This window comes from Psammomys obesus, unplaced genomic scaffold, assembly GCF_907164565.1.
Source record: "Psammomys obesus unplaced genomic scaffold, mPsaObe1.curated_primary_1811, whole genome shotgun sequence".
NCBI lineage: Eukaryota > Metazoa > Chordata > Mammalia > Rodentia > Muridae > Psammomys > Psammomys obesus.
The window spans coordinates 3,886,853-3,900,054 of record NW_026596125.1 but is presented as its reverse complement, the minus strand read 5'-3'; the positions used below and the strand labels follow the sequence as shown (position 1 = coordinate 3,900,054).

The 13,202-nt window shown below is 48.0% G+C and overlaps 1 protein-coding gene across 2 annotated transcripts in view; it reads left to right on the top strand.

Annotated features, from left to right (window-relative positions):
* The window catches only part of Dnmbp (dynamin binding protein), a 65,163-nt gene that overhangs the window by 27,883 nt on the left and 24,078 nt on the right, over nt 1–13,202 (top strand). For both annotated transcript variants that reach the window (XM_055591536.1, XM_055591537.1), the window contains 2 exons: nt 10,550–10,743; nt 11,321–11,420. In XM_055591536.1, the coding sequence (XP_055447511.1) occupies nt 10,550–10,743; nt 11,321–11,420 (294 nt within the window). The remainder of the gene's footprint in view (nt 1–10,549; nt 10,744–11,320; nt 11,421–13,202) is intronic.

The window sequence follows — 13,202 nt, the reverse complement described above, 5'->3', positions numbered from 1 at the left end:
TGTGTGTGTGTGTGTGTGTGTGTGTGTGTGTGTGTGTGTGTGTGTGTTTATCCACCGACTCCCTTTTCCTTTACAAATAGCCCACTAGACTGTCACTCCGTGGTTCCCTGAGGCACAGGCTTACAGACACTGTTCCTGTTGGACATTTGTAAACCCTTCAGCTTCAGGGGTGAAACATCCGTTTCTCCCTTCTGTCCATCCCTCCCATCCATCCACCAGACAGTTGCCCCTCCCTCCCCAAGCCAGAGGCCAAGCCTTTCCCCAGCTTTCTCTCCTCCCGTCCTTCACTAGCCTCACGGGTTCCTTCTCTGTGTCCGCCTGTCTTGGGGTGGTTCCGACAAATCTGTTATGGTTTTGGACCTTGGCCTCAAGGAGTGGTCAGTGGACCTAGGACGCCTTCACTCCTGAAGTGTCAGGTTTCTGTGAAAACTGGAAACGCTGAGTGACCCTCCTTGATGGGAGGCTCGCTAATTTGAAGGTTTCCCCAGCCCTCCTCGCGTGCTGACTGTCTCAGCGCTCTTCAGCTCTCCTTGCTGTTTTCCTGGGGCTTCAGGAGCCTCATTACCGGCCTGTATGGTCTGTTCAGGGATTTGAGGGGAATTTCTCCATAGATGTTGGACTCTTTCCCTGCAAGGCTACCTCCCTCAGGTCCAGCCCTCTCCTGGCTTCTCAGCCCAGGCTGGCTACCTGCTGGCTCTCTCTGTCACTTTATTCTGTTCCTAGTCTAAAGGCTAGAAATTGCTTCAGGGAGAAAGTGGGTAAGCACACATGTGGCCTAATTGCACTTTCTTGCTCAAGTCACGTCCTCTTCAGTTTCTGTTGCTTTTGATTGTTTCGTAATGCCTACATATAATTATCGGTTTAATGCCACGTTGGAGTTGTTAATTAGTTATCAGTAGAAAGGTCAGCACCACAGATGCTTTAAGGTTTTTTGGGTTTTTTTTTTTTATGTTTGCTAAGGATGGTTATGGCAGGAGGGACCCAGAGGCTCGAATTCCATGTTACTTGTGTTGAATGTGAATGATATTATGGTCTGGAGAGGAAGAATTCTTACAGAGAAGAATCTGAAAGTAGAATTCTGTAAGAGCCAAGGCTAAGGGTTCCAGGTTGGGAAGGCCACACCACAGAATCTTTTCTTATTAATTCTAGAAGAAACCTTTCATGCCAGTAGATCTAATGTTTTAAATAAATAATGGGCAAGTCTCATAACTGGGTCTTCTTACAAAATTAATTTATCTTGCTGCTTTGTATGTATGAGTGTTCTGCTTGCATGTATGTCTGTGACCTACCTGCATGCGTGGTGTCCATGAGGGTCAGAGAGGATGTCAGATCTCCAGGGACTGGAGTCACAGATGGTTGGGAGCCACGATGCAGGTGCTGGGAATCAAACCTGGGCCCTCTGCAAGAGCAGCAAGTTTTCTTAAATGCTGAGCCGCTCTCCAGATCGGCTCTTAAAGTGTATTCAGTGAGCTGCAAGCAGCAGTTCTGAAAAATACAAGTTGTCTGCTTCCCCCTTTTCTTATTTGCTGTTTGTTTGTTTGTTTGTTTGTTTGTGACAGAGTCTTTCTGTGTAGCCCTGGCTGGCCTGGAACTTGTTATGTAGCCGAGGCTGGCTCCTCAAACTGACTGATTTGTCAGGCCCTACCTCCCAAGTACTAGGATTAAGTTCATGCCACTATGCCCAGCTTTTTGTTATTGTTGTTTCTTTATTATTGTTGTTTTGAGATGGTTTCTCTCAGACTCTCAAGCCAGGTTGGCCCTAGAACTTGACTCATATTAAATGTTCTGCCTCACTCTCCAAACCTACAAGTGCTGGGGTTACAGGTATGAACCACTACATCTGATTAAAATAAAAGTTGTTGGTAAATTTAAAAAATATATATCTAGTTTTGTCAAAAAGCATGTTTATGTATACTTGAGTATACATACACATATACACGCACATTTTGTAAATATGTATACACACATGGAGTAAAATGTGGGTCACAATTTTAAAAGTTTGAAAAGCACTTAAATTCAAACTGCTTAATTTATGAGTGAGGAGAGTGCATAAAGAAACTGACAAATGCCCAGGGCAACTCAGACAAGCCTAGGTCAGAAGGAAACCGCAGTCTTATTGCCCCAACCAGCTACATCACCAGAGCTGAAGCCAGAAGGCTGTGGCCTCATTCTGCTGAAAGGAACATAGAGAGTGGGAAGAGCAGGGAAGGCAGAGGGGGCTGCAAACAGAGGCACAAAACACAAGCCACTGACAGGAAGGCCGAAAGGATGCGGGCAGAGGAGACCCACCTTTGGTAGTAGCATGGCATATGTTACAGGGAGTGTGAGTTTCCTTTCCTGTTACCTGGATAAAATACCCTGACAAGCAACTTAAGAAAGGAAAGGTTTATTTTAGCTGAAAGCTGTCAATATAGGGAAATCAAGGCAGCAGGAGCTTGAAGATGATCCTATGGCATTGTGACCACAGTCATCCAAAGAATGGTCCTATCCACAGTTAAGATGGGTCTTCCACATCAGTTAATAAGATTAGAATGCCAGAGGCCTGTTCTCTTAAGACAGTGTACTGTCAAGATGATGGTCACGGCCCCACCCCTTGTCAACACAGCACCCACACATATCACTTCTTTTTAAAGGTTAATAACCTTTATAATTTATTTATTTATTTATTATTGGGGTGTCAGAAAACAGCTCTGTAGGGCTGTCTCTCTCCTGCCACCTCTGTGGAACCTGGGAATAAAACTCAGGTTTCAGGCTCATATCACAAATGCTTTTCCTCACCGAGCCGTTTCTAGCCTACAACACATAAACCTCTTTAGCTAGGACTTCCCACGGCACCCACGGGCTCGAGACCACATTGTACTGTATAGTGTACTCATCTTCTCTATTTCCTGATTGTGGGTGTGGTGTGACAGTGGCTTTAAGTTTGCACTGCCTGGATGCCCCCCCCCCCCCACGGGGTAGACTGTTAAAAAAGACATATACATTTATGAGATCAAGTAGAAAGAATAGGAAAAAGTGTGGGTTCTGGCTAGTATGGAAACTAGCGAGAAGCCAGGTGTCACCCCCAACAAAGTTAGATAACAGTGGCGCATGCCTGTACTTCTGAGACTGAAGCAGGAAGAATGCTGAGTACCAGGCCAGTATGGGCTACATAACAATATTATTCATGAAAAGTTTTATTTAGCCAAACAGAGAGCCACGTGCCTGTAGTCCCTGTACTTGGGAGGTTAGCGCAAGAGGATTGATCAGGAGCTCAAAGCCAGGCTCAGCAACTTAGTGAGCTCAAGGCCAGCCTAGGTTCCATGAGACTTGGTCAAAGAAAACAAAGGACAAACGAAAAGCAAAATAATAAAAAGAAAGAAAAGTTTTATTGGCCGATGCAAAAATTCTCTCAAGAAAAAAGATTTTAGTTGTATTTTTTTAATTATATGCATATGTGTGTGGGTTTGTATAAGTGACCTCAGTGCCCACAGAGGCTGAAAGTGAGTGTAAGGAGTAGAAGCTAGCAGAAGTGAGTGCCGGGAACTGAATTCTAGTCCTCGAAAGAGCAGTGTGTACCCTTTCTCTTAGTGAAGCAGCCTTTCTACCCCCTAAAGTTCTCTTATCAAGCAGTGATAATATATTTCAAGTTACTTATCTATCATTGCCTTAATATTTTACTTTTTCCTAAAGGCTAAACGTGTAACAACAACTGAGCCTGAAGCTTCCAGGGGCATCCTCTGCCAGGCCTTCTATTTATCTGCTGTGTCCGAACCGCTGTCTCGGTTGCCCCTTGCATTCTTTGGTATGATAAATTGCAGACTTAAGGACTAGGCCCTGGATTCTGTGTAGGAACTTGGATAAAGGGGCCTGGAGAAGAAAGTGGGGAAAGGGGAGGGGCTCCTAGCTGGTTCTAAGACACTGTCCCGGCAGGAATTTTCTCCCAGCTAAAAGCCAGAACAAAGGTGGCAGAGGAAGTTTGTTTCAATGCTTCTGGGATTTAGGGTCCTGAGAGGAAACGAATTCAGCACTGAAGCTCAGCGATCCAAACCATTTCCCACGATCCCCGAAGAAGCCAGTGCGCCCAGTCTGAAAGTTTCACAGAGAAAGGGCAGGGCGAACTGCCTCCAAACAGAAGGGCAGTGGGTGCTGGAGGAAAAGAATGGGGGCTGGGTAAGTGGGCTAGAGGCAGCGGCCTGGGAATACAGAAAACCAGGATTTATGCCAGGATTTATGAGTCCTCCCGCCGGTCTGGGGTGAGGAAGAGCAGATTCCCAGGCTGCTTCCTCTGGGGCTTGCTGGATAGGCTACCTCTCCACAGAAGCTAAGGAAGCCAGGCCTGGATGGCCCGCGTGGGCTGAATGGCTGCTGTCCTGTCACTCTTATAGGGTGTCATTTCAGCAGTGTTTTATTGCCTGGGTTTTGTCATCGTTTTAAAGGTGTCAGGAAAGACACCTCAGGTTGTTAAGTGGAGAGATAGTTTGAAATAGATTTGCGAAGTAATGGAAAGCTGACTATTAGTGTGACAGCAGCTAACCTTTCTCCATGTTGTTTTGTGTGTGTGTGTGTGTGCGCGTGCGTGCACACACATGGGCACAAACTTGTCTCTGTGTGTGTCTTAGAGAGAGGTATTAAAGTTAGACATACAGCAAAAAGTCACAATGTCTACACCTTCAACATTTTTTCAAATATGTGCATTTAAAGTACCTTTCCTGGGAGATGGAGGGATGGCTCTGTGGGTAAGAGCACAAGGGACCCAGGTTCGGTTCCCAGCACCCACAATGTAGGGTTCACAGCCACCTGTAACCCAGTTTCTGAGGTTCTGACACTCTCCTATGGTTTCATGTACTTGCATGGGCATGGTGAACCTGTAGTTAAATCAACAAAATCAAATTAAAAAACAGCCAACTTTCTTTTTAAACAAAACCACAGTTCTCTTGTAAATTGGTTTTGTGCTGACTGTTTTCCACCACACACCTGCATATTAGCGCGTAGGCACCTGTCCACCCATATCCCCTGCCCCTCCCTTTTGAAATCAAATCTCACGGATCCCAGGCTAGCTGCAGATTCGCTGCGTGGCTGAGGATGGCCCCAGACTTCCGGTTCTCCACCCTCTGCCTGCTGAGTGTTGGGATTTACAGCTTTGCACCACCAAAGCTGGGTTGTCAAGCACTGAGGATCCAACTCAAGGCGCGTGATGTTGCAGTGATGTTTTTGTGCGCTGTGTAAAGATTATCCTTCACATGCTGACTCTGTCCCACCAGAGATCTGATAACAGTCCGGACTTCCGGCATTGCCGCTGTTATGAAGCATATCCGTGCTCAGCCAGCACTCATCAGAGCCTCATTCCATTTGTACAGATACATCTTAATGACTCTAACAGTTTCTGTTAGGTGGACATGACATCATTTAGTTATTCAGGCTGCTGCAAAGGTACATTTGGTTGTTTCTGTTTAGATGATTTCTAAGCTTTTTAGCTTTATGTTTTTTCTTATTTAATTAAAGAAATGAGTGTATGGGAGTGCTCTGCCTCCTGGTATGTCTCTGCATCACTTGCATGCAGCGCTCCCAGAGGCCAGCAGAGGGCGTCAGAGCCCCCCGGAGTTACCGAGGGTTGTCAGACGTCCGTTGCATGCTGGGAACAGAACGTGGATGCTGTGCAAGAGCAGCAAACGCTCTTAACTGCGTAACTCTCTGGTGGCGATCTCCGATTACACGTATATGTGCACTTGTCCAATTATTTACGTAGTAAATTCCTAAAGTGAACCCCTGTGTTAAAATGTTTGTTTGGGGACTGTTGAGTTTGGCGGTAGAGTTTGAGGTCCTCCGTTCGGTTCCTAGTACTTCTGTAAATACACAAATAAACAAAAAGCCTTTTTATCGTAAAGTAAGAACTGCAGAAAGTTCAGAAGTTTTATTGACTGTCCACGTTCCTCTTTGTTGGTCTTTTAATTTTTAAAATGATAGGCCTCTCCCTTTGCACCGTCTCCATCCTTCCTGCCGTCATCTCTGGAATGCCACTGAATTTTCAGATCTTATCTGCTGGCCTTATAACTTTCTCTGGACTCAGGTTTAGTAGGCAGTCATTTGAATTCAGCCTTTGTACCAAGTGGATTCCCAAAGACTGTGCAGAACTGTACTTTAAAACGGTCCTCTTTCGTCGTTAGCCACCGGACGGCTACCGAAATCCAAGTGTAGCCTCTGGGTCCCAGTGGTCAGCAAAGGCACCAGCGGTGGAAGCAGGACCACCGGCTCCCAGGGAGCCCTCCCCCACCAGTCAGCCGCCTCATTCCTCAACCGCAGGGTCGTTAGGAGGAGGCGGGGGGGGGGGGGGGGGGCAGCAGCAGCAGTGTTTCCATAGACCCTACGTGCCACATGAGGCCTTTTCAGCTCTGGGAAAGGTCACTACCAAAGGTAGTTCAGTTGCACTTACTGAGGTAGAGTTATCCCTGGAATGTCGCTTTTTATTTTTTCTAAAAAATTCATCATATTCTTTCGTAACACCAAAAAACGTCGACTGGGAGCTGGCGGTGTAACTCGGTGGTGGAGCCCTTAGCTAGTGCGCCAGACCCAGGGTGCCATCCCCAGCGCTCAGCAAAATTTCAAAAGTACCGACTGGACAAATCCCCTTTGATCTCAGCTTCCCTGGGGCTGCCTCAACGATGAACGTTCTCTGCATGCTTACATTTTATACGTGTGCGTTTAGAAATACATGGCAATGTTCCCAACTTTTCCTTTCATGTCCCTTTTTTTTAGTTTCTTTCTTTAGTGTATTTACATAGTGACACGTTGAAGGTTTCCTCTCCCTAGAGCCCTGTAAGTGTAGATGTTTGCAGTGTGTGAAGGAGCTCTAGGCCCCACAAACGCCTAGCTCTGGATTCTGCGGGGCCTGAAACCGGCGCCCCTCAGCCCTCTCTGCCCTCTGAGGGCAGGACCGATGGCGGAGCTGGGCCCCCTTGGCCAGCCGGGTCATCACCCGGCAGACGGAGCTGCTCACTCCAGTGGCGTCTGTCGCTCGGGGCAAAGGACAGCCTCCCCAAACGAAGTTTAGCAGAAAAGGCAAGAGCTAATAGCGTCCCGAGGTGGTATTTGGAGCGGATTAGTTAGGACTAGGCAACTAGCAAGGGAAGGGGAGTGCGCAGGCGCAGGTGGTTGGTCCAGCCGGGGATAGAGTCCGGCTCCATCCTTTACCAGCAGCCCCGCGGTGGTGTCTGCGTGCCCTAGGCGATTCCGAGGAAAAGTCGGGGAGCCGGGGATGGGCCGACCCTCCTCGGCCCCTGGGGGCCTGTGGGTGCTTTCTGGGCCGTGGGAAGGTTCGGCTCCTCTGCAGACCCGTGCCTAGCGACGCGTGGGGCCTCGGGGCCGCAGGTAAGGTGTGAGCGTGGGTGCAGAGGGCAGGCTGTGGGACCCGGGGCGGGGGCGGGGTTGCTGGGCTTTCGCTCCCGCGCTCAGCCGCCCTCTGCCCAGGCAGGGGGTCAGGCCTGGCCTTGCCTCTGACATTGCCGGTCGGACGAAGCTATGGTGGAAATGAAGGTAGAGTACCGCGCTGACCGGCGGAGAACTGGCCTGGGTTTGGGGAGCGGCTGGAAGCGGTGCGACTGCCCTCAAGCCCTGCAAAGACTTCGTTATGTTTTGCTTTAAATCACGAAACTCGTGCAGCTCCCGAATGCCTGTGAGATGAAAGTGGCTGCCGGTCTGCCTAGGTTATTTGCTGGTAGGCTGGTTCGGAGCCTCAGTTTCCCCGGTGTGCGTGCTCATCTTCAGATTTTGTTCGTGTAGGAAAGTAGTTTCTGAACCAATGCCCTTTAAGTACCGCGCCCTCCTCCGGCGCTGAGGGCAGTGTCTCACCCACCGTGGGAAAAAGACTGCCTTTTGTTGAGTTCCCGTGTTTAATTCCCCCAGGGACTCAGCAAAGCAGGTGCTCTCATTTTACAGATGAGGAATCTGCCCAGAGGTGAACCTTTGTGGGGCTCCCAGGGTGAGGGACAGCCCGTCTCCGCTGCAGCTAGTTGAAAGTGAAGTTTTTTCTCACATGGTTTTCGAATACTAAAATTTTTTTCTTCACGTTGTGGTTGATCAGTCTGCGGCCTCCAGCGTTCTAGGCCAGGGTTCTACCCGAGTGACACTTCCAGCCCTCTAAAATGTTTATCAAACTTTTTCATAGCAGGTGTGTGGCTGAAAGGGAGGGCAGTTTTACATTTGGAGTGATAGCAAGCCAGACTTTTTTTTTTTTTGGGGTCCAGAGAGCGGTTATCAGTGGAGCCGGAAGGTCACTGGTGGTTTCGGAAACACCTGAAGATCTGTTAAAATTCAGATTCCTGGGTCCCACCCAGATTTGCTGAGTCAGATTCTCAGGATAAATACCTAGGAAACTGTAGCTTTGCAAACAGTGCCCTACTCAGTTTGAGTTTGGTGTTTTCTCAAGATTCACTTCAAAACCAACATTTGCGACAAGGATACTGCATAAGGGCTATATGATGTTTTCAGGCATATTTGCCCCTCATTGGTGACCCTGATTTTGATTATGGGGTCAGGGTGTCCTTCCTCCACTGTGTGGTCACTTTTCCCTTTCATTTTTGTAATTAACATTTAATGTAAATAACTTAAAGGTATGCAGATACCCTGATCATCTCAGCTGCACCATTACTGCTGGCATAATCTGCTGACGCTGAGGGTTTTTTTTTTTTTGTTTTGTTTTTTTTTTTTTTTTTTTGGTTGGGGCCTGGAATTCTCTGTGTAGACCAGCCTGGGGTTAGAGGCATGCACGCCTCACCTCCATTGATGGTGGATGGTTTGAAAATAATGTACTCGCTCTCTCTTTCTTTTTTCTATTTTTTGTCTGTCATTTTTCTGGTTCTTACATCTGCCCCAGAGAGAGAACTTTATCTCGTGAGCCCTCAAGTGTGTTGGGGGTGTGGGCTCCCAGTTCCTCCTTGATTCCCTGGATTATAATGCATTGGCCTGCTGACTTTAATTTTGATACTGAAGTTAGGCCTGGTTGGCCTGTTGCCCTTCCCGCCTCCCTTGTCTTTGTTAGCATCTCCCCTCTCTCCCTCCCCCTCATTCAGGACCTCCTTGCTTTGCAATGTAAAACGTCTCCCACCCCCACTGTAAACACTGACATTCCTAACTCTTTAGGATTAGCAGCAACAGAAAAGATTTTTGGAGATTGAAGTCTGTTGAAAGACTGCCCATGAGAACACTGTTTTTGTTGCTTTGAATTGTGCTCAGGCATCACACTCCATTCACTTAGCAAATTTGTAATGTTTAAGTAGTTCTTCACATTTAAAGGGACCTTGGTGGGGCTGGCTTAACTGTTGCATTTCTTCAATTTATTTTTCTTTCCGTTTGTTTAAATGAGCAAATGCTTCCTCATTTCCTCATGAGTGTGTGCGTCCAAGTACCAGGAATTGTAAGCTCTAATGGCAAGGGTTATTTTCCTTCTTCGGGAAGGGTCTCTCCCAGGATAGCCCTGGGTGGACTGGCACTTGCTCCCTGGAGCCCCCTGCTTTTGTCTCTGGGGAGCTGGGGCTAAGGGCATGTGCAGCCACACCTGCCAGGATTTTTAACACCGAAATTTGATTAAAGATCTTCATGTCTGTAGACATGCACTGGCTGGGAGACAAATCTTTTACATACTTAATGATGTCCTGACGCAAATCCCGGTAGTTCCCCTCAGCTCAAGTAGACATTTCTTTCTGTTATGTGTCCCTCAGAGAGTTATTTTTTTATGTATACACTGTTCTGTCTACACATGTGCCTGCAAGAAAGAAGAGGGCACCAGATCTCTTTATAGATGGTTGTGAGCCACCATGTGGTTGTTGGAAATTGAACTTAGGACCTCTGGAAGAGCAGACAGTGCTCTTAATCTCAGAGCCACCTCTCTAGCCCGCTCTTTTTTTTTAAAATAACGTTTTTGCATGTAATCTTTTTCATAATGTTGAAAACATCTTGTTACATTTATTTATCTGCTTTGTATGTGGTGTGTGTGTGTGTGTGTGTGTGTGTGTGTGTGTGTGTGGTATGCGTGTGCCAGAGCATTAAGCATAGAGTGGTCTGAAGATGACTTGAGGAATCAAGTCTCTTCCTTCTGCCTTGTGGCCCAGGGACTGAGCTAGGGTCCTCGGGCTTGGAGTGAGTTTGCCAGCTGAGCCCTCTCATTGCCCCTAGATTCATATACTCAGTGTGCTGGATTGATGGCCTCAATTTCCCAACTTGGTCTTTTTGCTGCAGAGGTGATTCTGATTTTGATTCTGATTCTGATTTGCTGCAGGTTTTATTCTGATTAAATAAAATTAGTTCTCAATAAGGCTGGCGTTCCAAGAGGAGATACAACGAGAATTGCCCTCTTTAAAGCGATCCAGCTTCTCTGGGGACAGAGTGGAAATGATCCTGCACATTTGGGAGGATGCCCTGCAGAGCTGGCTGCTGAACTGCCCACTGTGTGGGCATGTCCTGGTGGTCCTTAGTAGGGAGAGTTTGGGCCCTCCAGGAGCAGTGCTTCCTGGTTCAGAGACAGGGAGAGTCCTCCTCTTTACACAGCTGCTAATGGTCCTCCTTTCCCTTCCAGACATGACCCTCCTCTCTCCCCAGTCTTCATCCCTGGCAGCCCCCTCTGGGTCTGTGTCCACTGAAACGCCGGAGCAGAGGATGCTGGAGAAGAGAGCCAAGGTGGTGGCCGAACTTATCCAGACGGAAAAAGACTACATCCGGGATCTGGAGATGTGCACTGAGCGGGTCATGGTGCCCCTGCAGCAGGCGCAGGTGGGGGATGGAGGCAGCCACAGCCACTGTGGGGCCGGAGCAAGGCCCTTCAGGCCTGAAGTGTGGGGCCGGAGCAAGGCTGTGTCTTCTGCAGTACTGTAATTGCAGACGGAGTGGCTCAGGGGTGAAGGAATAAAAATTGACAGAAAGGAGGACAGACTTAACCTTGGCACACAGTTTCAGGTTTTAGCCTGTGGCTGGTTGGTGCTGTCGCTTTTGAGCAGCGGATCATGGCAGGAATAGTGCAGGAGAGCAAAGCTGCTCCATCCTGGCATTCAGGGGGCACAGAGTGAGAAGGGGCGGGGCCTCAGCTAGCTCCTCAGTGATGTAACTTCCTCAAAGTACTCCCCACTTGCTGAAAGACCCACCTCCTGCTAGCCACACAGGGGTGCACTCTGGAGCCAAACCACACCTTAGTTAGGGACAAAGGATGACACGAAAGATGGTACTGGGTGCCTCTGTTTGGGAACTGAGGCAGAAGTGAGTGACGCAGATGGCCTTGGAGAGATGGTCCTGATGTGAGTGATGTCATTAACGTCATCTCCATGTATCTTGATGCTTTGTTTCTCTTGCTCAGGTACCAAACGTTGACTTTGAGGGACTTTTTGGCAATATGCAGACAGTGATTAAAGTCTCAAAGCAGTTGTTGGCGGCCTTGGAAATCAGCGATGCTGTAGGTATGAGCTCATGCAGTTGCTTCATTCACTGGTGTGGTGGGAGAGGGTCCCCTTCTGAGGCCGGGAAAGGACATTTTACATGGTGTGGAGGTTGTGTGGTCCCTGTCTTCTTTTTAACTTCAGCCAGCTTTGATATAGTTAGTGTACTAGCAGTTAAAGCTTTGGTGTCACAGAGAATGATGGTTTTCAGGCTGGAGGCTTATGAGATCAACTTAGTGAGTCACATTCAGTATTTCTTAAATAAAATAAATAGAAAATATCAGAATATACTATAGTAATAGGTCCTTTTTTTTTTAAAGAAACTTTTATTTCCATTCTATGTGTGTGTCTCCCACGTGGTGATTTACAGGGTGTTTGTTGCTAGGATGTTGTACACAGTGGTAGCAAGAAGATCAGAAGTTCAAAGTCATTGTAAGCTACATAGCGAGTTTGAAGCCAGCGTGGGCTACGTGAGACCCCATCTCACGTAGTTTTAAATCTTTTATGAATAATTGTAAAAAAAAAATATTCTAAGAGGATTTATCTAGTTCTAATAACCTAGGGCCTTATCCTTTACCCTAGCAACTCTAAGCAGTAAACAGACCTGTCACAGGTTCTGTGGGTGGGGACTAGAAGCAGCTGAGCTGGTGGCCCTAGCTTGGCGTTCTCATGGGGTCGGAGCTGGGCTGCTGGCCTAGCCTGCCATCTTCTGGGGCTCAGGCTCTGTTCCTTGTCAGGGGAGCCTCTCTCTGTGGACTCCTCTCGTTATGGGTAAGAGCCAGCAGAGTGAGGCGAGGGTGGGAGAAGACCTGGAACAAGAGCGTGTCTTTTATGACCTGATCTCAAAAGTGGCCCTGCACCCCTCTGCCGTGCTCTGTTGGGCTATTGTGACAGGGGACTTACTGGAATATTGCTCTTTTAGTAGAAACAGACAAGCCCTGCCCAGTTGGAGCTGTCCCGTTAAATCACCAGCATCTAGCCTGTGTCATTTTAGCTGGTCAGGGCTTACATACCTGCAGTCCTACCACTTGGAGGCGGAGGCAGGAGGATTGAAGCAGCTTTTGGCCAGCCTGGTCTACATAGTGAGTTTTAGGCTAGCCAGAGCTACATAGGGAGACCCTGTTCCAAACTGATAAAAGGATGTCATTTTAAGTTTGCAGACCTTTTCCGGAACTCCCTCTGGTTTCTCTGTGCTGGCCTGGTGGTAGTTGCCATGCCTTGCCTGAGTCTGGAACCAGCTGCTGGAAAGAGAACGGGTCGCCATGCTGCCAGCTTAGATGAGGCCCCTTTTACATGATTCCTAAGCTGGAGGTCAGAGCAGCCAGGGCCTGCCTTCCTCAAGGCTTGGTGTGAAACCAGTGCAAGGTGACCTGCCTGGATCTCAGAGGGTCCCTGCAATAGCCGTGTGCGGTTAGGCATTCTAACCTTGTTTTACACATGAGAAACAGGCAGTGGGGAGGGAAATTTGCCCATGCTTGCTTGGCTCATTTTCACAGCCTGCCATTCACACTCCGGTCTCTGCCATTGAGGCTCAGTCACACGGGGTATAGCTGTATGCTAGCTTAGCACTGTTGTTGTTATTATAGTTGAGCATTAGAAAGCAAAGCCAGGGGACCTTGGTCTTACGGAGGTGAGACGGGAACACGTGCTGGAGTCAGGGTGACCCAGCATAGACTCAGTAATATGGCACGCAGGCTGGTGTGTAAGATCGAGGTTTATTGAAGTTGGGAAAACGTGAGACATTCAGCTGACGTCTAAAGAGGATTAATCACTCATTTTTCTCCCATTACGTTATGTTTGGGC